General features: G+C 44.7%; 1 protein-coding gene across 2 annotated transcripts in view; it reads right to left on the bottom strand.

The window, feature by feature from the left end:
- LOC124595819 (protein big brother) overlaps nucleotides 1–27203 on the bottom strand; it is a 246557-nt gene that overhangs the window by 71437 nt on the left and 147917 nt on the right. For both annotated transcript variants that reach the window (XM_047134714.1, XM_047134713.1), the window contains exons 4-5: nucleotides 11582–11698; nucleotides 8139–8258 (exon numbers count right to left, since the gene is read on the bottom strand). In XM_047134714.1, the coding sequence (XP_046990670.1) occupies nucleotides 8139–8258; nucleotides 11582–11698 (237 nt within the window). The remainder of the gene's footprint in view (nucleotides 1–8138; nucleotides 8259–11581; nucleotides 11699–27203) is intronic.

The following is a 27203-nucleotide window of genomic DNA, read 5'->3' as shown; positions in this document are numbered from 1 at the left end:
GGGGTAACTCATCATAGAATAAAAGAGTATTCAATGCACAAAAGCATGTACTCAGAATAATTGGGCCGGCCGAAGTGGCCGTGCGGTTAAAGGCGCTGCAGTCTGGAACCGCAAGGCCGCTACGGTCGCAGGTTCGAATCCTGCCTCGGGCATGGATGTTTGTGTTGTCCTTAGGTTCGTTAGGTTTAACTAGTTCTAAGTTCTAGGGGACTAATGACCTCAGCAGTTGAGTCCCATAGTGCTCAGAGCCATTTGAACCATTTGAACCAATCAGAATAATTGCTGGAGCTCATCCAAGATCATCCTGCAGACACTTATTTAAAGAGCTAGAAATCTTCGCTGTAGCCTCACAATATATATATTCACTTATGAAATTTGTTATTAACAATACGAACGAATTCAAAAGTAATAGCAGTGTACGTGGCTACAACACTAGGAGAAAGGATGATCTTCACTACTCAAGATTAAATCTAACTTTGGCTCCGAAGGGGGTAAATTATGCTGCCACAAAAGTCTTTGGTCACTTACCTAATAGCATCAAAAGTCTGACAGATAGCCATATAGCATTTAAAAGGAAATTAAAAGAATCTCTTAGTGGCACCTCCTTCTACTCATTAGATGAATTCTTGGATATAGTAAGTGGGTAATTTCCCAACCCCCACAAAAAATTAAAACTATTGAGTCTCATGTAATACACTCCTGGAAATTGAAATAAGAACACCGTGAATTCATTGTCCCAGGAAGGGGAAACTTTATTGACACATTCCTGGGGTCAGATACATCACATGATCACACTGACAGAACCACAGGCACATAGACACAGGCAACAGAGCATGCACAATGTCGGCACTAGTGCAGTGTATATCCACCTTTCGCAGCAATGCAGGCTGCTATTCTCCCATGGAGACGATCGTAGAGATGCTGGATGTAGTCCTGTGGAACGGCTTGCCATGCCATTTCCACCTGGCGCCTCAGTTGGACCAGCGTTCGTGCTGGACGTGCAGACCGCGTGAGACGACGCTTCATCCAGTCCCAAACATGCTCAATGGGGGACAGATCCGGAGATCTTGCTGGCCAGGGTAGTTGACTTACACCTTCTAGAGCACGTTGGGTGGCACGGGATACATGCAGACGTGCATTGTCCTGTTGGAACAGCAAGTTCCCTTGCCGGTCTAGGAATGGTAGAACGATGGGTTCGATGACGGTTTGGATGTACCGTGCACTATTCAGTGTCCCCTCGACGATCACCAGTGGTGTACGGCCAGTGTAGGAGATCGCTCCCCACACCATGATGCCGGGTGTTGGCCCTGTGTGCCTCGGTCGTATGCAGTCCTGATTGTGGCGCTCACCTGCACGGCGCCAAACACGCATACGACCATCATTGGCACCAAGGCAGAAGCGACTCTCATCGCTGAAGACGACACGTCTCCATTCGTCCCTCCATTCACGCCTGTCGCGACACCACTGGAGGCGGGCTGCACGATGTTGGGGCGTGAGCGGAAGACGGCCTAACGGTGTGCGGGACCGTAGCCCAGCTTCATGGAGACGGTTGCGAATGGTCCTCGCCGATACCCCAGGAGCAACAGTGTCCCTAGTTTGCTGGGAAGTGGCGGTGCGGTCCCCTACGGCACTGCGTAGGATCCTACGGTCTTGGCGTGCATCCGTGCGTCGCTGCGGTCCGGTCCCAGGTCGACGGGCACGTGCACCTTCCGCCGACCACTGGCGACAACATCGATGTACTGTGGAGACCTCACGCCCCACGTGTTGAGCAATTCGGCGGTACGTCCACACGGCCTCCCGCATGCCCACTATACGCCCTCGCTCAAAGTCCGTCAACTGCACATACGGTTGACGTCCACGCTGTCGCGGCATGCTACCAGTGTTAAAGACTGCGATGGAGCACCGTATGCCACGGCAAACTGGCTGACACTGACGGCGGCGGTGCAGAAATGCTGCGCAGCTAGCGCCATTCGACGGCCAACACCGCGGTTCCTGGTGTGTCCGCTGTGCCGTGCGTGTGATCATTGCTTGTACAGCCCTCTCGCAGTGTCCGGAGCAAGTATGGTGGGTCTGACACACCGGTGTCAATGTGTTCGTTTTTCCATTTCCAGGAGTGTATTTTGTCTAATGTAATATCTTGTTTAGACACCTTTTATTAACCTGACACGTTCACATCATTACAAAATGTATTCATGATCTATGGAACAAGTACTAATCTAATCTAATCCCACAAAAATGGCCCAAATTCTCCACTGAATAGTACTGATTGAAAAGATAAAGCAATATAGCATTTTTCCGTTCTTTATTTTTATTGACGGGAGAAAGTAAACGGTCCGTATTCCGTAGTATTGTTTTGCTGTTCCACACTTACCTTCGTACCACATTTTGAAACCATGATAGCAGACGCTCCCAAACTGTTAATTATTTGCAAATAAAGTTGAGCTCATACACTTGGATGGTTACCACAATATTTCTAATAAGTACTGGTGTGGCTAACGAAGGCTTTGGATACTTTCATTGAGGACAGTATTTACATAATTTAGGCGTACAAGTCTATTAAAATATCGCATTTGTGTTCCTTCTCATTTCTGTCGTGAAATTTTATGATAGCAGTCCTTAGAAGGTCAAATAATAACCGGTATTCACGTATGGTGCTGGGCAATACTACCAACAACTACAACTGCAGTAAGTGCGACAAAACTAAACGGAAGCTTTTAGTTGCTTTCGCATCAGTCAAAAAACCAACCGTTTTTTCGAAATCAATTTGAACAGCTATGTCGTCTTCTGTTGCTAGATGATCAGCTTATTAAAATCCTCCGAACCATGAGCCGAACGTTAAATAATTATTGTACTTTTTACGAAAAGGAAATAGCTTTTACAGAAAATTTCTATTTTTTGCCATTGAGTATTAGTTCCTCCGATCCCCGACACATATTGCGCAAGCGTAAATAGCTACTTCCTTACATGTAAATATCTTCAAATAAAAGCTGTGATATCTATGTAAACCCGCATCCAGTAACGAGACAGTTTTCATCAGCAGCAAAACACCATTCTAAGCATAGTTTTACATCTACTTCTATATAGTGCAGGCTTGTTGCTTCGGGTTCCATTTACACTGCCTCCCATTTCTATTCCATTCGCGGTGACAGCACGGAAAGAAAACCTTGCAGTACGCTTTTGTGTGAGCTCCTTTTCCTCTAATTTTATCATCATGATCAGTTCGTGAGATCGACATTTAGGAGGTGTTAATATGTTGTTCAACTCTCCTTGAAACATACGCTTGAATGACGGAAATATAACAAAAAAATGGCTCTGAGCACTATGGGACTCAGCTGCTGTGGTTATCAGTCCCCTAGAACTTAGAACTACTTAAACCTAACTAACCTAAGGACATCACACACATCCATGCCCGAGGCAGGATTCGAACCTGCGACCGTAGCAGTCGCACGGTTCCGGACTGCGCGCCTAGAACCGCGAGACCACCGCGGCCGGCGGAAATATAACAAACTGACGGTAAAAGCTGTAGAGGAGGACATATTCTGGAATGTGTAGTGTTCATTATTGAGAATGTCGGGTGGGTATTTGTTACGCCAGACAGCTTTTATTACTAGACAGAAAGAAAGTAATGTAGACATCGACAAACACAACAACTGCCGAAAATAAGTTGATTAACCATCTCTTAGATATCGTACGCCATTTCTTTGGTCGCTATCAACTACGATTTTTTTTATGTGAGATCCATTTTATCGAATAAATAGAAGACTGAAATATAGCCATAAGCATTTCATTTCAGTTATTTCTGACATACCCTCAGTGGGGATTTGACACTTTCACACATGTGCAGTAGGCCTACTGGATCTATTTAAGGGGTTTAGATTGCACCTCAGTTGTTTTTGTAACCACCCGCAAGCAAATTTTCCTGTTTCTGTTTTCACATGTCATTAATCCATACGCTCCTGCGTGACTAACATTTTAAAATTATTTAGTCACATGTACGTTTCATAAGGGAAGATAAAAAATAAAAGTGGGAACTAGAAAACTGGATCAGGAAGTCATTAAAAGACGCACAAGCTGTCACAACTATATAAAATATAAATTATGTGTGGCTAGGTACGTACGGAACAGCAGACAGTATTTAGCCTTCGGCTACTAGAGATGGGTGTGCGTCAAGTGCCTGTGTGTAGATTTGCCGCCCGCCAAGTCTCGAGTGAATCAGTGACGTCAATGATCAATTGACTGTCCCTAGTGTCGAGTTATAAAGTCGTGTGCATGTTGAAGGCAGCACGTGCTTAGCAACAGGGGACAGTACCGTCGTCTGCTAACATCCGAAGCTAACCAGTTCGCGCTCCGCTCATTCATCTTGCAATAACGAATATTTTGTCTTTCAATCGTTATTTTATTGTTTAATTCATTTTTGTCGAACATTGCGAAGGTGACATGAAGTTTTATTATTTTTTTTCCAACGAGTGTTCTCCCACAAGAGAGATCAAACACCAGGAAGCAAAAAAATTATATAGCAAGTTTGTTTGCGGGGCTGTCATCCGCAGCAACCGCCGAAATATTCGTATGCAAATAAAAATCGCCTCTTCTTGCGGCAGTATACATAGTTTATTTCTTCCAGACGCGATTCGCCTTTTACTTTAAGGCATCTTCAGTGTGATCTAGATGACACAGTTTTATCTTGATACGTGATATTTGTAGATTATAAAACAATTCACGTCTCGTTTTTTACGTGAATAAGTGATTACTTACAGTTCTTCGCGTTTTTGGTTCGCATCTGCGTTTCCTCTCATCTGGTCACGTGTTCGAGGTCGCACCATAAATTCATTTACGTAACGCAAACACGTTTTCATGTTCCAAACTTCACTTGTTTGCCCTCACTGCTGTGGAGCACTATTAGTCCTGTGTTACTAGTCGTATATGTTTGATCGAAAACTGTGATGTAAAGCCGTAACTACTGTGAGTTCACTTTATATCTAACGAAATATATGCCGAAAACTAACGTCTGTTTATTTGTGTTATGTCTGTGTGTGTGTGTGTGTGTGTGTGTGTGTGTGTGTGTGTGTGTCGATACCACCCAACGCTTTTCAGCTAACTTGTCCATGAACCCCTCCACAAAAAATCTGAACCAAAAATAAAATCAGCTGAACATCAAAACTTTCAACCACTCTCTGACCTCTGGAGGTCTCACTGTCTGGTGGTACAACATGCAATGTGTGGTTTTCATGAGAAATAAAAAGGGCAGAAATGATGTTTATGTTGATTTCTATTCCAATTTTCTGTACAGGTTCCGGAACTCTCGCAACCGAGGTGATTCAAATATTTTTTTTATGTATGTATCACTTTGTCAAAAAAATGGTTCAAATGGCTCTGAGCACTATGCGACTTAACTTCTGTGGTCATCAGTCGCCTAGAACTTAGAAATACTTAAACCTAACTAACCTAAGGACTTCACACACATCCATGCCCAAGGCAGGATTCGAACCTGCGACCGTAGCGGTCGCTCGGCTACAGACTGTAGCGCCCAGAACCGCATGGCCACTCCGGCCGGCATCACTTTGTCCAACCTCAGTGTAACACCTGCTCCAGGTGCTAGGCAATCAATTCGTCACCACTGCTGATAATGGCAACGACGTCGCTTGCCGAAATATTGTGTACACTGCAGACTGACGACAACAGGCCATTCACACTGTGTAACACCTCCGTTCTTATCCCGACCTGATCTGATCGAATAGCAGCCCAATATTTATTATTAACATGACCGTGAACCTAATGGGGCTGGTAATCGGAATTGACTGCTACGGAAGTTGTTACTTTCCAGTTCGTCCTGTTCAATACTATAATACTGAATGTATGGTAATAAGGAACACCAACACAGTTTTACTAATTACGAACTTATATTCTCCTCAAAACACAAAAAGGAGACAGCCACTGCCTTCGTCATACATATCTAATTACGGCTAATCTCAGCACAGGCTTTCTTCATTTGCCATTATCGTCACATGCTAATCCATCACTGCATCCAACACTGCAGTCCAAGGTTAGGCCGGCGCGGTAGACGCGAAACTAAATATCGGCACTAGTAACGTCACTGATCACTTTTATAGAGATACTTCATCACTTTCCCGGTTTTTCTTTATTATTTAGGGGTCTAACCACGGCGATGGTGACACCCTTCTCGGTTAAAAACCCTGTATTCCAATAATAGTCTCCACACACACACACCATTCCCGCCAACCACTCTGGCGCATCTCGACACTCGCTCTTGCAACACGTCACAATCGACTGTTCGCCCTATCGATCTGCGCCGAGTGCAAAGTTATAGTAAGGGCCTACGGACCCCTTACAACACGTGAACTGATACGTCATTATGTGATGCGTTTGCATGAATTCATTTTCTCGAGCAAATCAGCGTTTTGTAATGTTCCTAATTTTTCAGCTTGCAGCACTGTGGAGTAGTTGCCATGCACCTGCGTCAAGATCATTCAATACAAATTTGGCTTCGGTTGGAAACAAACTTACCATCATTGCTAGTTGGTTAATAATGTTACTTTAGCTAATTTTTTGTAAGAAGAACGGTTTCTCATAAGTTCACTTTCAGAAGACGGCCGCACTCACAACACACGCAACTTTACTATCGACTTCTAAGCAGAAGCGACAAACCGTGACTTGGGAGTGTGACAGAACAGGAATAATCATTAATTAAAACTTCCGGGCCGAATTGCCGTGGTGCATATATAAAACTTCTTCCCCTTCCTGACGTTTCGTTGCCGGCTGCGGGCAACATCTTCTGAGGTGAGTCGGTGACTGGCTGCTAGGCGCTGGAGGTCCCACTTATATAGAGCGCTTAGATGGCGCCACCACTCGTCACGTGCTTTCGACTTTAAAACTATCTCTGGCTAGTGCCGTCTCTCTTGTCACTTCGTCGGTACAAAGTCGAACGCCATATCTTGTCTAGTTTTAATCCTTCTTCTTTTCTATTAAAATTATTTCCGTGCTTGTAGATCTCTATAGCTTCTCCATACGTGCAAGTATAATAAAGTGAGGTCCTAGCTCTCACGTTTGTCTCACTAAATTTTATTTCGTGTTTACCGTCTTTGAAAACGTGTTCCGCTACAGCTTATTTCTCAATCTGTCCCAATCTACAGTTCCTTTTGTGTTCCGTTAAACGGGTATTAACACTCCTTTTAATTGTTCCAATATGAACCATGCCACAGCTACACGGAATTTTATACACATCTGGGGTAGCTAAGGGGTATCGTGCGTCTTTCACCGATCTTAAACTTTCACTAATTTTCTTGGTAGGTCGAAAGATTGTCTCCACTTGAAACTTGGCCAAAACTTTACCAATACGGTACATGATGTTATGAATAAATGGAAGAAAAACTTTTCCAGCCGACGGTTGCTGTTGTCGTGTATTTTCGGACACTTTTCTTTTAGGATGGAGTGCTCGATCTATTTCTTTGTCAGTTCCTTTCCTTGAAAGCTGTTCGCAAATGGCTTAATTCATCTTGAAAGTAAATTGGCTTACAGATGTTATTAGCTCTGTCCACTAAAGTTTTTATGGTTCCTCTCTTCTGCCTGGGATGATGATTCGAATTCTTATGTAGGTAACGATCGGTGTGTTCCCGTTTAATAACCAATACATCCAAAAAATTTAGTTGTCCATTACTCTCTTTCTCCATGGTGAATTGTATCCTTGGATTGAAACTGTTTATGTGCACCAAAAAATCACTCAGTTCCTTTTCAGCATGATTCCATATCGCAAAGGTGTCATCCACGTATCGATACCATTTCAAAGGGCTTTTTTTTGGCCGACTGCAGCACCTGTTGTTCGAAAAATTCCATAAATAGATTAGCAACAGCAGGGCTTAGAGGGCTACCCATGGCCACCCCATCAATTTGTTCATAAAACTCGTTGTTATATTGAAAATAAGTCGAGGATAGACAATGTCGAAACAAAGCTATTATATCAGTAGGAAACATCAGCTATGTAAGAAAGAGCTTCGTCAGCAGGGACCATGGTGAAGCAATAATATGCCAGGGACGCTACAGTAGACTCCCTTGCGACGACGAGTAATCGACTGAGACAAGGAATTGGCGCGCGTGAAGGCGGCGTGAGTGAGTGAGGCACTGACCTCGAGGTCGGGGTCGGCGGGCCGCTCCTGGTGCTGGCGGTACGCCCTCTGCTTCTCCTCGAAGTCTCGCAGCCGCTGGTTGTAGCGCTCGATCTGGTCACGCAGCATCGAATCCTCCAGCTGTAACACATCGACACTCCTGCACACACACAACCTCTAGTCCTGCCCCCAACACAGTCCTACGAACTACAACTCTGGAATAAGCCAGTTTCAGTGAAGCTGAGGATACAGCAGTTATTAACGACGAGTTAGAAGCTAGGAGGGTGAAACATTGCCTGAAAGGGCTGCGCACTTAAGAACCCTCACAGCATGCTGTCTGTAGCACATCATTAATATACATGATGTTAAAAACAAGTACGGCCAAACTTTCAGGAAACATTCCTCACACACAAATAAAGAAAAGATTTTATGTGGACACGTGTCCGGAAACGCTTAATTTCCATGTTCGAGCTCATTTTAGTTTCGTCAGTATGTACTGTACTTCCTCGATTCAACGCCATTGGGCCCAATTGAAGGATGGTAATGTGGCAATTGTGCTATCACGTCATCAACACAGATTTTCTGTGAACGTTTGGCCAGACATTGTTGGTGATGTCTTGATTGGGCCCCATGTTCTTCCACCTACGCTCAATGGAGCACGTTATCATGATTTCATACGGGATACTCTACCTGTGCTGCTAGAACATGTACCTTTACAAGTACAACACAACATGTGGTTCACGCACGATGGAGCTCCTGCACATTTCTCAACAACAGATTCGGTGACCGATGGATTGGTAGAGGCGGACCAATTCCATGGCCTCCACGCTCTCCTGACCTCAACCCTCTTGACTTTCATTTATGGGGGCATTTGAAAGCTCTTGTCTACGCATCCCCGGTACCAAATGTAGAGACTCTTCGTGCTCGTATTGTGGACGGCTGTGATACAATAAGCCATTCTCTAGGGCTGCATCAGCGCATCAGGGATTCCATGCGACGGAGGGTGGATGCATGTATCCTCGCTAACGGAGGATATTTTGAACATTTCCTGTAACAAAGTGTTTCAAGTCACGCTGGTACGTTTAGTTGCTGTGTGTTTCCGTTCCATGATAAATGTGATTTGAAGAGAAGTAATAAAATGATCTCTAACATGGAAAGTAAGCGTTTCCGGACACATGTCCACATAACATATTTTCTTTCTTTGCGTGTGAGGAATGTTTCCTGAAAGTTTGGCTGTACCTTTTTGTAACATCCTGTAATGCCGCAGTTATGTACATTCTGACAAATATACGAGTACAATATAAACGAAGAATTCAGAGAAGTATCATAAATTATTTCTGGGAGTTCCTTTCAGGAAGCTCAAAATCTAGACGAGCTGCAGCTCTCTGGAGTAGTACTGTTAACACATTCAGCTTGTTTCCTTGTTGCGTCGCTTAACTAAGGAGAAGTTTCCTCTGACGTAACTGGATTTCTACGTGCTTTGACCACTTACCAACGCAAGTTTCTTTGATACAAAACACTATATAGAGTAATTTATGGGGTCACAGGTCCCGTAGTTACCTTACAATTATTAAACAATGGAAAATCCAGGATGGAATGTATTGTTACAATTATTAAAGATATTTGAAATCATGTTGCAACTACAAAAAAAATCAATATTTATTTTGCCATACGCGTTTCCTTATGTTCAAAAAATGGTTAAAATGGCTCTGTGCACTATGGGACTTCACATCTGAGGTCATCAGTCCCCTAGACTTAGAACTACTTAAACCTAACTAACCTAAGGACATCACACACGTCCATGCCCGAGGCAGGATTCGAACCTGCTGCTACGGTCGCCGGTTCGAATCCTGCTTCGGGCATGGACGTGTGTGATGTCCTTAGGTTAGTTAGGTTTAAGTAGTTCTAAGTCTAGGGGGCTGATGACCTCAGATGTTAAGTCCCATAGTGGTCCCATAGTGGTCATTTGAGCCATTTTGAACCACTCCGGCCGGCTTCCTTTCGTTCATATAAAACACCTCCGTGAGCGATAAACAGGCAAATATGTTACCAATGATGTCTTAAATTAGTAAAAAGGAAGCGCGTACGGTAAAATAAACATCGCCGATAGGTGGGAATGTGAGTGGGCCGAGGACGTACCGATATAATCCGCACCGTTGCGATAACCCAGCTGCATAGTAAGCAAAGGATACCGGGTTCGAATGCCGGTCCAGAACACGTAAGTCCAGATGCAGCCGACGTCACGAGTTCCTTTCCTTTTCTTTCCCTTCTCCTCCCCCCCCCCCCCCTCCCCCCCCCCCCCCCCTCCACCTTCAATTTACAAAATACGCATCTTTTCAGTAGTTGCAAAAATGGACTTAAAATAACTCTTTTTATAGAAGTTTACATACTTAATACGCAATTCAAGCATTTCTATAAACGACAAATATATGACACAATTTTTTTGGTGTGCTATTACTTCTGATATTATAAAATAGTTATCATATACACAAAGGTAGAGCACCCAGCCAGTTATCTCAAGATATGAAACGGAATAAACCTGATGCCAGGGCTAAAAACTAGAAATGAGACAAAGTTAAAGCAAGTGTGAACTGTTTTCATTATTAAGAATGAAGAATATGGCTTATATTTGAAGTACAATATGATATTGCAGTTTTAATGGTTCCAGTCACACAGGAAGGCTACTGAAATTAATAACGCCTGCGGAAGCGATAAGAACACACTTCACAGGCCACTGATTAAATACAGTAATGAAACTTCCTGGGAGACTAAAACTGTGTGCCGTGCCGAGACTCGAACTCGGGACCTTTGCCTTTCGCGGGCAAGTGCTCTACCATCTGAGCTACCCAAGGTACGACTCACGCCCCGTCCTCACAGCCTTACGTCTGCCAGTATCACGTCTCCTACCTTCCAAACTTCACAGAAGCTCTCCTGCGAACCTAGCAGAACTAACACTCCTGGAAGAAAGGATATTGCGGAGACATGGCTTAGCCACAGCCTGGGGGATGTTTCCAGAATGAGATTTTCACTCTGCAGCGGAGTGTACGCTGATATGAAACTTCCTGCAAGGTTCGCAGGAGAGCTTCTGTAAATTTTGGAAGGTAGGAGACGTGATACTGGCAGACGTAAGGCTGTGAGGACGGGGCGTGAGTCGTGCTTGGGTAGCTCAGATGGCAGAGCACTTGCCCGCGAAACGCAAAGGTCCCGAGTTCGAGTCTCGGCCCGGCACACAGTTTTAATCTGCTAGGAAGTTTCATATCAGCGCACACTCCGCTGCAGAGTGAAAACCTCATTCTAAATACAGTAATATGTGAAACACAGTACTGAAATAACTACATTCCTAAAATTAGCTCTGAAGAGACAAATGTCTTTGCCACGCTCATTTGCCTCACTCGAGAGGAATATTAAATGGAATCGCTGTCGTGATGAGCAGCAGACGCGAAGTACTTGGGGAGGACGAGTACCTGTGCTCTCTCCTCATCGTACTCGAGGCAGCCGACGCCGTCGAGGCGCTCCAGGTCGATCCATCCTCGCCACCTCACGCACACGCCGTTCATGATGAAGTGCGACCGCAGGTGCACCTGCAACAAGGACAAAGGCGGCCGTCAGGCTTACATGCTGGCGTTACAGTGAAAACTGCCTACCTTTCGACATTTGTCTTTTTAAACAAAAAATGGGCGTGTCTCTCTAGGTTACGGAAAAAAGCAGCAGTTCAATACTTCCGAGATCTGCAAGAAAAAAAATGTGAATGTACGAATAAGATTCGCGCGTGTGTGTGTGTGTGTGTGTGTGTATGTGTGTGTATGTGTGTGTGTGTGTGTGTGTGTGTATGTACCATTTCTGCTGCAAAAGGCAGTCAAGAGTAACGGTGGTGATACGGTGACGCCCAATCTTCCCTTATAATCCTGAACTGAGCTGGCAGACTGGGCAGCGAACAAAAAAAAAAAAAAAAAAAAAAAAAAAAAAAAGTTCAAACGTGTGTGAAATCTTTTGGGACTTAACTGCTAAGGTCATCAGTCCCTAAGCTTACACACTACTTAATCTAAATTATCCCAAGGACAAACACACACACCCATGCCTGAGGGAGGACTCGAACACCTCCGTCGGGACCAGCCGCACAATCCATGACTGCAGCGCCTAAGACCGCTCGGCAAATCCCGCGCGGCGGGAGCGAACATCTTCACGACTGTTAGTATTCTAATAGTTAGTGTGTGTGTGTGTGTGTGTGTGTGTGTGTGTGTGTGTGTGTGTGTGTGTGTATGTGTGTGTGTGTGTGTGTGTCATTTCTACTACAAAAGGTAGTCAAGAGTAACGATGGAGATATGGTGAGGCCCAATCTTCCCTTACATTGAACTATTGAAATGAGCTGGCAGACTGGGCAGCGAACATCTTCACGACTGTTAGTATCTAATAGTTACTAATTAAACCCACTGAGTCCTTCGTGTCAGAATACCGAATTTTTGCTCAACATCGTCTCAAGAGCCCATAACGTTATCGGATTGAAACACAGCAGGTTAATATTCAGGACGAAGATCGGATCTGAACTACTGCTTTCCCTGATGCTATGTACTTCTACAGGGTCTGTACCTGTCAAATCTTTGACCTTCTGGGATTTGAAACTCGCTGCTGGTGCTGATGTCCCTTCTGACGCCAATTTCACCTATGAAATGAGAATAAAACGTGAATTTTCACATTTTTTTCTGTTAATTTGGTTTTAAGTTACTTTTGTTGTCTTTGTGTTGTGAGCTTCAGTCCGAAGACTGATTTGGTGGACGCCTTTGCAAGCAACTTGCATACTGCACTTAAACCTAGATCTCCCTCAATATATTTACTCCCGACACTTCCATGAGCAAATTCGATTCTGTGTTGCTTCAGAAAGTGTATTATCAATCAATCCCTTGTTTTGCCAAATTTGTAGCACACATATCTTTTCCTTTCCTATTGGACTCAGTACCCTCTCATTTGTTATTAGATCTACGCATCTAATCTTCGTCTTTCTTTTGTAGTGCAGCATTTCAAAAGCTTCCATTCTCTTCTGATCTGAACTCTTTATCGTCCATGTTTCACTTCCAAATAAATATTCCCATTTATTTTATATCCTCTTATCTACATCTGCATATACATACATACTCCGAAAGCCAGCGTAAGGTGCGTAGCGAAAGGTACCCAGTACCATTACTACTTGTTTCCTTTCCTATTCCACTCGTAGATAGATCAGGGGAAAAACGACTTTCTGTATGCCCTAATTTCTCCTATACCTTCGTGTTCCTTACGTGTAATGTATGTTGGCGGCAGTAGTACCATTCTGCACTCAACTTCAAATGCTGATTCCCTGAATTTTCCAAACAGCATTTCTTGAAAAGAGCATCGCCTTCCCTGTAGGATTTCCCATATGAGTTTCCCGAAGTATTTCCTTAACACTTGCGTGTTGTTGTAACTTACCGGTACCAAATCTAGCAGCCCGCCTCTGCGGTCTCCTTTACAGATGAATCACACGTTCCCAAAAATTCCTCCAGTAAACCGAAGTCGAGCATTCGCCTTCCCTGCCACAATACTCACATGTTCGTATCACTTCCTATTGCTTTGCAACTTTACGCCTTGATACTTACAAAGACGTGACTGTGCCAAGCAGGGCATTACTAATCCTGTATATTAACATTTCAGGGCTAGTTTTCCGTACTCATCTACATGAAGCTAAATTTTTCTGCATCTCTATTTCAGCTGGTATCAGCTATTTTGGGGCCTAAATAGCAAAACTTACTAATCTACTTTTTTCGTTATCGCCTAATTTACAGTACTCGCCATTAACATTGCTACACCAAGAAGAAATGTAGATGATAAACGGGTATTCATTGGACAAATATATTATACTAGAACTGACATGTGATTACATTTTCACGCAATTTGGGTGCATAGAACCTGAGAAATCAGTACCCAGAACAACCACCACTGGCCGTAATAACGGCCTTGATACGACTGGGCATTGAGTCAAACAGAGCTTGGATGGCGTGCACAGGTACAGCTGCCCATGCAGCTTCAACACGATACCACAGTTCATCAAGAGTAGTGACTTGCGTATTGTGACGAGCCAGTTGCTCGGCCACCATTGACCAGACGTTTTCAGTTGGTGAGAGATCTGGAGAATGTGCTGGCCAGGGCAGCAGTGGAACATTTTCTGTATCCAGAAAGGCCCGTACAGGACCTGCAACATGCGGTCGTGCATTATCCTGCTGAAATGTAGGGTTTCGCAGGGATCGGATGAAGGGTAGAGCCACGGGTCGTAACACATCTGAAATGTAACGTCGATTGTTCAAAGTGCCGTCAATGCGAACAAGATGTGACCGAGACGTGTAACCAATGGGACGCCATACCATCACGCCGGGTGATACACCAATATGGTGATAACGAATACACGCTTCCAATGTGCGTTTACCGCGATGTCGCCAAACACGGATGCGACCATCATGATGCTGTACACAGAACCTGGATTCATCCGAAAAAATGACGTTTTGCCATTCGTGCACTCAGGTTCGTCGCTGAGTACACCATCGCAGGCGCTCCTGTCTGTGATGCAGCAAGAGTAACCGCAGCCATGGTCTCGTAGCTGATAGTCCATGCTGCTGCAAACAACGTCGAACTGTTCGTGCAGATGTTTGTCATCTTACAAACGTCCCCATCTGTTGACTCAGGGATCGAGATGGGGCTGCACGATCCGTTACAGCCATGCGGATAAGATGCTTGTCATCTCGACTGCTAGTGATACGAGACCGTTGGGATCCAGCAGGGCGATCCGTATTACCCTCCTGAACCCACCGATTCCATATTCTGCTATCAGTCATTGGATCTCGACCAACGCGAGCAGCAATGTCGCGATACGATAAACCGCAATTGGGATAGGCTACAATCCGACCATTATCAAAGACGGAAACGTAATGGTACGCATTTTTCCTCCTTACACGAGGCATCACAACAACGTTTCACCAGGCAACGCCGGTCAACTTCTGTTTGTGTATGAGAAACCGGTTGGAAACTTTCCTCATGTCAGCACGTTGTAGGTGTCGCCACCGGCGTCAACCTTGTGTGAATGCTCTGAAAAGCTAATCATTTGCATATCGCAGCATCTTCTTCCTGTCGGTTAAATTTCGCGTCTGTAGCACGTCATCTTCGTGGTGTAGTAGTTTTAATGGCCGGTAGTGTAATTCGAATATACTTCATTGCATATGTTTTCATGACGTTATCCGTTGCACGTAATTGATCTTCCGAGTCCTTCGCAGTCTCTGACGAGACTTCGTTATTTTGTTAGCCTCCGCTTCGAAAAGCAGTGATGACCAGAAACAAGACTCTTGTATAAGTCTCTCTGATTACGTCGACGTCGTACGAAATGTGGGGTCATATCCACGCGTCTAGGTAATACGCGTTGACGGCGGCCTTTTTTTTCGTGGAGTGTAATCCGATTTCGCCTGACGTTTTATTGTAGAACGGCCACCGAGACAATTCATTCGGGCGCGAGAGAAACACGATCTAGACGGCCAGGAACGTTCTCTAAGGAGGCTTCTTTGTTTATTTACGGGCCTCTTTAATCCCATAATAATGAAGGGCGCGAGAAAGGGAAAGTGGTTTCGTTAAACAGCGCGCCTTGTTAAAGCTACACCGGCGCCGGCGGAGGCCGCTGCTTAGCGCGGGACAAGCTCCTACTTAGGCGGACACAATGCCGCCGTCACGCGCTGACACCGCTTCACACCTCGGCCCGTCACACGCGCCCCGTACAAAGAGCGCCGTCTCGGACCGCCACCGGCGCTTTTTCCGTGGCTGCCGCTGGTGTTCATTACGGCTGAGAATGCGCAGCTAAGAGCCTCGCAAGGCAGGCCCAGCACACTTCTTTTTGTCGGAGATTTAACACCAACCGGCAGCGAGGTCTTTACGGTCGAGGAGAGACATGGGGAAGGACACGTTTGCTTAATGCGCCAGCCTTTTCTGCATACGCACTTGCGGGTCACTCTGCATACGACCGTATGGTACTGCACCCGATCCATCAAGTGTCACATTCCACTCGGAATTTAGCAGGATAATGCACGACCGCATGTTACAGGTCCTGTACGGACCTTTCTGGATACAGAAGATGTTCGACTGCTGCCCTGGCCAGCACATTCTCCAGATCTCTCACCAATTGAAAACGTCTGGTCAATAGTGGCCGAGCAACTGGCTCGTCACAATACGCCAGTCACTACTCTTGATGAACTGGGTATCGTGTTGAAGCTACATGGGCAGCTGTACCTGTACAAGCCATCCAAGCTCTGTTTGACTCAATGCCCAGGCGTATCAAGGCCGTTACGACGGTCAGAGGTGGTTGTTCTGGCTATTGATTTCTCAGTGTCTATGCACCCAAATTGCGTGAAAATGTAATCACATGTCAGTTCTATTATAATATACAGGGTGATTCAAAAAGAATACCACAACTTTAAAAATGTGTATTTAATGAAAGAAACATAATATAATCTTCTGTTATATATCATTACAAAGAGTATTTAAAAAGGTTTTTTTTCACTCAAAAACAAGTTCAGAGATGTTCAATATGGCCCCCTCCAGACACACGAGCAATATCAACCCGATACTCCAACTCGTTCCACACTCTCTGTAGCATATCAGGCATAACAGTTTGGATAGCTGCTGTTATTTCTCGTTTCAAATCATCAATGGTGGCTGGGAGAGGTGGCCGAAACACCATATACTTAACATACCCCCATAAAAAAAAATCGCAGGGGGTGAGATCAGCGCTTCTTGGAGGCCAGTGATGAAGTGCTCTGTCACGGGCTGCCTGGCGGCCGATCCATCGCCTCGGGTAGTTGACGTTCAGGTAGTTACGGACAGATAAGTGCCAATGTGGTGGCGCTCCATCCTGTTGAAATATGAATTGTTGTGCTTCTTGTTCGAGCTGAGGGAACAGCCAATTCTCTAACATCTCCATATACTGTAGTCCAGTTACAGCAGCACCTTCGAAGAAAAAGGGACCAAAAATTTTATTGGCTGAAATGGCACAGAAAACGTTCACCTTAGGCGAGTCACGTTCATACTGAGTTGTTTCCCGCCGATTCTCAGTGCCCCATATACAGACATTGTGACGGTTGACTTTCCCGTTAGTGTGGAAAGTTGCTTCATCACTAAACACAATCTTTGAAACGAAAGATTCATCTGTTTCCATTTGAGCAAGGATAAAATCACAGAAATCGATTCTTTTAATCTTATCAGCTGCAGACAGTGCTTGAACCAATTTCAGACGATAAGGTTTCATAACTAACCTTTTTCGTAGGACTCTCCATACAGTTGATTTGGAATTTGCAGCTCTCTGCTAGCTCTGCGAGTCGATTTTCCTGGGCTGCGAACAAATACATGCTGGATGCCTGCTACATTTTCATCACTCGTTCTCGGCCGTCCAGAACTTTTCCCTTTGCACAAACACCCATTCTCTGTAAACTGTTTATACCAACGTTTAATACACCACCTATCAGGAGGTTTAACACCATACTTCATTCGAAATGCACGCTGAACAACTGTCGTCGATTCACTTCTGCCGTACTCAATAACACAAAAAGCTTTCTGTTGAGCGGTCGCCATCTTAGCATCAACTGACGCTGACGCCTAGTCAACAGCGCCTCAAGCGAACAAATGTGCAACTAAATGAAACTTTATAGCTCCCTTAATTCGCCGACAGATAGTGTTTAGCTCTGCCTTTTGTCGTTGCAGAGTTTTAAATTCCTAAAGTTGTGGTATTCTTTTTGAATCACCCTGTATTTGTCCAATGAATACCCGTCTTTCATCTGCATTTCTTCTTGGTGTAGCAATTTTAATGGCCAATAGTGTATTTTATTTACCACGATGACAAGGAGACAGCATTATTTCTCTGCTAGTACTTTTAGCGATAAAAATAGGGCGATTAATATTAACCTCGTTATAACGTATAAAGTTGTTGAAGATACGTGAACATCTGTAAATGACTTCATTGAGCCGTAGCAATGAGCACGAGTGGTAATACTCGAGAGCTGCGACCAATATCGTCCCTCAAGAGCTCTGCTCAACTTAGGCGCGCTGTTCCTTTCAACTTGGCTCCGGGCGTTCGCCGGTGACCTGTAAGAGTGCGATGACCTCGCGCTGGAAGGTGTGCAGGGAGGTGGCTCCGAAATGTCAGCGGACGCTGCCCTCTCGTCACGGCCGCCGATCACGCTTGACACTCAGTCTGAAAGGCGCCCTCACTTCAAAGTCAGCCGCCACACACACGTCCGCGCGCCCGCGCGTGCTCTCACGTAACTCACAAAGCAGCCGTCCTCACTCGAGCGAAAAATGCGCCAAGACGTCCAACGGTTCTGCATGTAAAAACGGCCGATCCATCACAAATACGTCAGAGGCAACAAGCACAGCTCTAACATCTGCAGGGCAATTGTGGCCGGCACTCAAAAGTACTCAGAAATCTCCCATATTTTCCTCACCACTCTGGCGGTAGCACAGTGTACGCATGGTAAGAAGAAGTAAGGAAGATTGAGTTTAACGTCCCGTCGGCATCGATGTCATTAGAGACGGAGCGCAAGCTCGGATGGTGTCAAGGATAGGGAAGGAAATCGACGTACCCTTTTAAAGAAACCTTCCCGGCATTTTCCTGGAGCGATTGAGGGAAATCAATGAAAACTTAGATCTGGATGAGCAGACGCGGGTTTGAACTGTAGTCCTCCCGAATGCAAGTCCAGCGTACTAACTACTACGCACCTTCCTCGATCATTGCACACATGGCGAGCGATGTTACGGTACGTATACACTTTATCTTGGTGCGTTTTCCTCAGTATGTTACTAAGTAAACACTGAGGAATAACAAACTATTTTACATTCCTGCCAACTACAGCTGTTGAATTGCATGATATTAAGAACAACTCCGCTGACAGCTGGTAAAATTGTTGTTTATTAAAACACAACCGGTTTCACGACCTAAAGCTACACCTTCGGTGCAGCAACGTTAAAAGATCATAGGCATACCCATCGCTCGTAGTCAGAACTTACTATTCAGTGAATGTCGTCAGTACTATAGCGAACAAAAGGTAAGGAAGACGTGCTCCATTCTTTAAAACCTGCCTGCGTCAATAAGACGGCAGGGCAGCCCGGTTCAGGGCAAGGCAAAAGCGGCCGCCACGAACGACAATGAGCCACGAAACCGGTTGTGTTTTAATGAACAACAATTTTACCAGCCGTAAAACTGAGAATAGTCCTATTGCCGTTGCAAGTTATTTAGTAGCAAAGAGATGACCCTGACATTTAACTTAATGCAATCATTAAATAACACAGAAGACAACGAAGGTAACAAATATTTTACCTAAGAGTACTGTGATATGCCACTACACTTGTTAGTTGACCCTAGAATAATTTCCTTATAATAGTTAATGGAACACCGGCATTTCCCACCGAGAGTGGTGGCACAATGGTTAGCACACTGGACTCGCATTCGGGAGGACGACGGTTCAAACTACGGTCGCAGGTTCGAATCCTGCCTCGGGCATGGATGTGTGTGATGTCCTTAGGTTAGTTAGGTTTAAGTAGTTCTAAGTTCTAGGGGACTGATGACCACAGCAGTTGAGTCCCATAGTGCTCGGAGCCATTTGAACCATTTGAACGGTTCAAACCCGCGTCCGGTCATCCTGATTTAGGTTTTCCGTGATTTCCCTAAATCGCTTCAGACAAGTGCCGTGACGTTTCCTTCTGTTAATGTTACGGAATGGCAGCTGGAAAGAAGCAGCCCGAGACAAACATTGCAAAGAGCGATGCATTTCGAAACATCGTTTTGCCCTGTCAGTCATGCATGTATGGGTCACTCGATAGAAATTTCAGTTAATTGTAAACACTGCTCCAGAACAGCAATTTCGGTCAAACATAATTTTGTTCAAGGTGAAGAGTGTGTTGTTTGTCATTTTGGAGATTATAAATCCTCCGAAGTCGAAATCCGGACGGTGAAAAATTGTCGCCATCGGAAGCTGAACATTAAGCGGACGAAAAGAGCGCTGGAGGACAGTTCCGGACTTCTAGAACGTGCTTCAGTTTCAGTTACAAACAGTATTTAATACTTTGCAACACTGTCCCACGAGTAACGTCGTACAACACTGCTGATGGAACATTAATGCTCTTCAAAATAGGGAGACTATTTCCAGAGACCTGTTTTCAGAACGACACTACTCTTCACCAGCAAAAGTTATAGTCCTCCAAACTACGAAATTTTACTGTCGCACTTCACCCTCGCTGCTTCAAGGCAGTGAATGTTTAAGGCCCGAACGACACAAACCACCGTTTGGGGCGCCGTAATGGAGGGGAGCCAGGGGACCCCAAGTGCAAGTTTCGTATACAGTGCGTATCACAACTAGTAGCGAAAGCTAACACAGGTGAAGGTGCACGAGGAAAAAGGAGGGAGAGGGTGGGCATCGAATGATAAGTTTTTTGTGCGGGAAATATAATCGAGCCGGCCGTGCTTGGCGGAAGCTCGTCGTAGGTGTTTGGAGCATTTTCTTACAGTCTTAGTATGCTCAGTCAGTGATCACATGAAAGCACTACGATTTTTCTGGTTTAAAGTATCCGTTTCATCATATAGTAGAGCTCTTGAGTAATTCCTATTGTTTCGGTCCTCAACACACAATTTCTGAAAAGTTCGTAGGCTCCAGTTTTCAACTGAGGCCCGCCACACAATTATCGCGCCTTGCACGGTTTGATTAACTACGTTCGTGCCATAGGCTTAATACCAAGGAACGAAAGTTAAGATTTAACGTTGCGTCGACAACGAGGTTATTATACACTGAAGAGCCTAAGAAACTGGTACACCTGCCTAATATCGTGTAGGGCCTCCGCGAGCATGCAGAAGTGCCGCAACACGACGTAGCACCGACTCGACTAATGTCTTTAGTAGTGCTGGAGGGAACCGACACCACGAATCCTGCAGGGCTGTCCATAAATCCGTAAGAGTACGAGGGAGTGGAGACCTCTTCTGAATAGCATGTTGCAAGGCGTCCCAGATATGCTCAATAATGTTCATGTATGGAGAGTTTGGTGGCCAGTGGAAGTGTTTAAACTCAGAAGAGTGTTCCTGGAACCATTCTGTAGCAATTCTGGACATGTGATGTGTCGTATTGTCCTGCTGGAATTGCCCAATCCGTCGGAATGCCCAATGGACATGAATGAATGCAGGTGATCAGACAGGATGCTTACGTATGTCTCATCTGTCAGAGTCGTATCTAGACATATCAGGGGTCCCATATCACTCCAACTGCACGCGCCGCACACGATTACAGAGCCTCCACCAGCTTGAACAGCCCCTACTGGCATGCAGGGTCCATGGGTCCTGTCGATGCAATCTGAAACGAGACTCGTCCGGTCAGGCAACATGTTTCCAGTCATCAACAGTCCAATGTCGGTGTTGACGGGGTCAGGGGAGGCGTAAAACTTAGTATCGTGCAGTCATCAAAGGAACGAGTGGGCCTTCGGCTCCGAAAGCCCATATCGATGACGTTTCGTTGAATGGTTCAACGCTGACACTTGTTGATGGCCCAGCATTGAAATCTGCAGCAATTTGCGGAAGTGTTGCACTCCCGTCACGTTGAATGATTCTCTTCAGTCGTTGTTGGTCCCGTTCTTGCAGGATCTTTTTCCAGCCGCAACAATGTCAGAGATTTGATGTTTTACCGGATTCCTGATATTCACGGTACACTCATGAAATGGTCGTACGAGAAAATTCCCACTTCACTGTTACCTTGGAGGTGCTGTGTCCCATCGCTCGTGCGCCAACTGTAACACCACGTTCAAACTCTCTTAAGTCTTAATAACCTGCCATTGTAGGAGCAGTAACTGATGTAATAACTGCGCCAGACCCTTGTCTAATATAGGCGTTGCCGACGGCACCGCCGTAATCTGCCTGTTTACATATCTCTGTATTTGAATACGCATGCCTATCCAGTTTCTTTGGCGCTTCAGTGTAGAAGTAGCAGGTGTACCGGTATGAAATGAGCGTTAAGATACAAATGTGTCGATAGGGAACATTTTTTGTGAACGAGCCTTATTTTTGTTGTTGTTTGGTTGGTATGACATCTGTCAAAGATATTTAGTATACATCAAGTCATGGAACAAACAGCATCATATGTTTTCATCGTGCTAACAATGTCGAATTTTGTAGCAGAAAGTGATGATTTGCGGAAAGCATTAATTTTTTGTTTTCATTTGAAAAAAAAAAAAGTGCTGCAGAGTCGCATCGAATGCTTGTCGAGGCATATGGTGATCATGCTCTATCAGAAGCAACATGCAAAAGATGGTTTCAACGGTTCAGAAATAATGATTTTCATGTAAGAAATGAAGAACGTGGAACACCACCAAAAAAGTTCGAAGACGCCGAATTGCAAGAAATATTAGAATAGTCAGAATCAAATGGCAGAATGCTAAATGTTGCACAACAAACAATTTCTGACCGTTGAAAAGCTATGGGAAAGACCCAAAAGTGTGGAAAATGGGTGCCACATAACTGAATGAAAGACAGATGGAGAACCGAAAAACCATTTGTCAAATTTTGCTTCAAAGACATGAAATAAAATCAGTTTTGCATCGAATTGTTACTGGCGATGAAAAATGGATTTATTTTAAGAATCCTCAACGGGATACATCATGGGTGGACAACTATCAACATCGGCTGCAAAACCAGATCGATTCGACAACAAGACAATGCTCTGTGTTTGGTGGGATCAGAAAGGTGTGGTGTATCATGAGCTTCTAAAACCCGGTCAAACTGTGAATACTAATCGCTACAGACAACAAATGACCAATTTGAACTATGAAAAGACCAGAATGGGCCAAAAGACATGGCAAAGTAATATTTTTACATGACAATGCACCTGCACACAAAGCAAAACTGGTTCAGGATACAATCAAAAAACACTTGGCTGGGAGCTGCTACCCCACCCGCCGTATTCACCAGACTTGGCCCCTTCCGACTACCATTCTTTTTCATCAATGGAACACGCATTGGCTGAGGAACACTTCGATTCCTACGAAGAAGTCGAAAATTGGGTGTCTCATTGGTTTGCTTCAAAAGACGAACATTTCTGTTGGCGTGGTGTCCACAAATTGCCAGAAAGCTGGTCAAAATGTATAGAAAGCAATGGTCAGTACTTTGAATAAAATGTTTTTACTTTTCAATTCAAAATTGTTTCATTCTCACAAAAAAACGCTCATTTCATATCGGTACACCTGGTAGCAGGAGTTCCGATTAGGGGAGGCTGGGGAGGGAAATCCGCCCTTTCAAATGAATCATTCCGTCGTTTTGGCTTTTAGATTTAGAAAATTTACGGAAACCTAAATCTGGATTGTCAGACTGGGATTCAAACCGTCCAGAATTCAAGCCCAATGTGGTCACCTCTGCGCTACCTCGCAAATTCTTCGTCTTTCCGTTAAGTAGAATATTGTGACAGGAATTTACGTTGATTCCTTTAGAAATAACAAAGAATGAAATAAAGCATAGATAAGAGCCGAAAGCCTGTTCACGTGCGCGTATTTTCTTTTTTTTTGGGGGGGGGGGGGGGGGGAGGGGCAGTAGCTTAGTAGTACCAGTGCTAAAACGGATCCGGTCTGAAAGTAACACATACACGATTAGGAGAGGCGGGACTGTTGTAGCTGCTAAGTCATGCCCGAAATCTGGGCCAAACTCGCGCGCCCCGCGGATAAAAAAGGCGAGGAAAAGCGAAGGGCAGTGCAGGTCGGCGTTGAGCAAGGCGCGGCACGTGCGCTGCGCAGCTTTCGTGCCCGGCGACCGGAAAACGGCGCGCCCGATACCATCGCAGAAGCACGCAGCCGGCAGCGGCAGCGGCGGGCGCTCAAGGCTGCGTTTCGTAAACACCCGGGGCTGATTGGCCAGGCTCCACCGCCTCTTCCCTGAAGTGCTGACGCCAATTTCGTTCGCGGAAACCTTATATAGCAGGCGTTGGCGCCTCTGCATCCTGACCTGGTGCTCTTTTTCTTTAGTGCCTACCGCCAGCGGTACGAGGAAGCCCTGCGGATCAGGCGTTGACGTCGGCGGCAACAAGGAACTGCAACGTAACAATGGAATCGGGAAAATCCGAATGTCTTTTTAAATCTATTAAAGTCTTTCTGAACGACAAGTATATGAGATTATGGATCAGGTGCTACGCTCCATCCATAATACACTAGTCTTTCAACAGTGGAACTATTTAATTTCCTCATTTCTGGGTCAAATAAATCGTAAAGCTTATACTGACATCGACTTTCGTTCAGTAATGTGTAAAAAATTTAATAGAAGCAATGCAGTCTAATTTAACAACGTAATTTTTTACTCGCCAATGCTTTCCTTGGGTGCCACAACGGAAAAAAATTAAGGAAACTTCGAAGCGATTCCTTTCATACGTTACAGTGCTACGTTTTAAACGATTCATTCAGTCTACATCTACATCGATACTCTGCAAATCACATTTAAGTGCCTGGCAGAGGGTTCATCGAACCACCTTCAGATTTCTCTATTATTCCATTCTCATATAGCGCGCGGAAACACCTATATCTTTCCGTACGAGCTCTGATTTCCCTCATTTTATCGTGGTGATAACTTCTGAACTGAACATTTGGGGCCTGTTTTACACCTACACCTCCTCCAGTACGAAGTAATTACTGGTTCAAATGGCTCTGAGCACTATGGGACTTAAATCTCTGGTCATCAGTCCCCTAGAACTTAGAACTACTTAAACCTAACTAACCTAAGGACAGCACACACATCCATGCCCGAGGCAGGATTCGAACCTGCGACCGTAGCGGTCACGCGGTACCAGACTGAAGCGCCTAGAACCGCACGGCCACACCAACCGGCCGAAGTAATTATTCCTTGAGGTCTCAAGAGTGCGTGCTTCACTAATCTTTGGCATTCTTCTGAAGCAACACATTACAAATGCTTCTACTATTATCTGTACTGCGTATCACCCACGTTTCACTCTCGTATAATGCAGCTCCCAGAAGATACTGCCCGACACGTTTATACTGCTTGTTGACAGATTTCTCTTTTTCGGAAAAACCTTTCGTGATGGTGCCAGTGTGCATTTTTTGTCTTCTTTACTTTGATCAGTGTGAATTATTTTGCTGTCCAAAAAGCAGAACTCATCTATTTTAAGTTTGTCATTTCCTAATATACAAGTGTTGGAACTTCAATAGTGGCAACTATTTATTTACAGCTCGTACAAAATAGATAAGCGTTTCAATGTTTTACTGACCTTTATAGTAGTCATCAGCATTGTGTATAACACGTTGCTAGCGATGTGGAAGTCGTAGGATACTCTTAGCAGTGCCAGTTGTGTTGACAGCTCGAGCGGCGGCCCGACGAATATGTAGCAGTTCTGAAGCGAATGCCATGAAGTGTTTCTTTCAGCTTAGAAATCGAGTTGAACTCACGAGGGCTTAAGTCAGGGGAGTGCAGTAGGTGGTATAGCACTTAGCCGCCCCATCAGTCTAACAGATCAGTAACAAAAAAAAATGGTTCAAATGGCTCTGAGCACTATGGGACTCAACTGCTGTGGTCATAAGTCCCCTAGAACTTAGAACTACTTAAACCTAACTAACCTAAGGACAGCACACAACACCCAGCCATCACGAGGCAGAGAAAATCCCTGTCCCCGCCGGGAATCGAACCCGGGAACCCGGGCGTGGGAAGCGAGAACGCTACCGCACGACCACGAGATGCGGGCAGATCAGTAACAGCTTGCACTGTACCTGCTTGAGCATTGTCCTGCAAAAATTTTGGTCAGGTCCTGCAGAAAGTGTCATCACTTCTGTCTCTATGCTGTTCATTTTTGGAACACATCCTTGGACCAGCTTAGAGACAGAAGTGATGACACTTTCTGCAGGACCTGACCATCATTTTGCGGGACAATGCTCAAGCGCGTTTGACTGATAGGGCTGCTAAGTGCTGTACCATCTACTGCACTCCCCTGATTTAAGCCCTCGTTAGTTCAGCTCAATTTCTAAAGTGAAGGAAACACTTCACGGCATTCGCTTCAGAACTGCTACAAATTCGTCGGGCAACAGACCGCGCCGCTCGAACTGTCAACACAACTGGCACTGCTAAGAGTAACCTACGACTTCCACATCGTTGGCAACGGGTTATACCCAATGCTGGTGACTACTTTGAAGGTCAGTAAAACTTTCAAACACGTATCTATTTTGTACGAGCTGTGAATAAATAGTTGCCACTATTAAAGATCCAACCCTCGTAATTCCATTGGCATCATCTGATTTAATTCCATTACATTCATTTAGTTTACTCATTTTGAGCCGCAATGGCCGATCTGTGATAATAGATTAAAGAAGATAAGCTTCTTTGCCAAGTTCGCTTTATTTTCCATAACCGTCAAGTCATGAGAAAGAGTACACTTACCGTTATTTTAAGAAATATGCAACAATCTTTCTGTCGAGATCCGAAAATGGTAACACTGATTAAAGAAACCGGTTATCGAGAATAAAGGTTGTTATTATTAGAGATCTTGGCAAAGAAGTTTATCTTCTCTAATAGATTACATTCCATTGCCCATGTGTTAATTTTGGTGATGATTTAATCTCTTCGCAACGCATTCCTTTCAACTGATCTTGCAATTCCCTTGGCAGCTCTGACAGAGCTACAACGTTGTCAGCAAACATTATGGATCGTATTTATTATCCATATCCATGGAGAGCTGCATCAAACCAGTCTCAGGACTGAAGACCACAACAACAACAAAGCTTTAATCCCCTTTCCAAATTAGCTACTTGACTGCCTTTACCGTAGCGACTGAGCAAAGTGAGATATAGGCTATAATCCTGTCTTACCCCTTTCGCAATTAGTGCCTCACTTTTATATCTTTCGACTCTTATAATTCAATTTGGTTTCTGTATAAATTGCAGATAACCTTTCGTTGCATGTATTTTATCCCTGCCACCTTCAGGACTGCCAAAACTACTTTTATGCTTCCCAATAAAAATAAAACACTTAACTAAGCTGCACGAGTCCTGTAGTCCGATTTCGATTATGTCAGATGAATCTCAACCCAGTAT

This window comes from Schistocerca americana, chromosome 2 (assembly GCF_021461395.2).
Source record: "Schistocerca americana isolate TAMUIC-IGC-003095 chromosome 2, iqSchAmer2.1, whole genome shotgun sequence".
NCBI classification, from domain to species: domain Eukaryota; kingdom Metazoa; phylum Arthropoda; class Insecta; order Orthoptera; family Acrididae; genus Schistocerca; species Schistocerca americana.
This window is presented reverse-complemented; position numbering and strand designations above follow the sequence as displayed.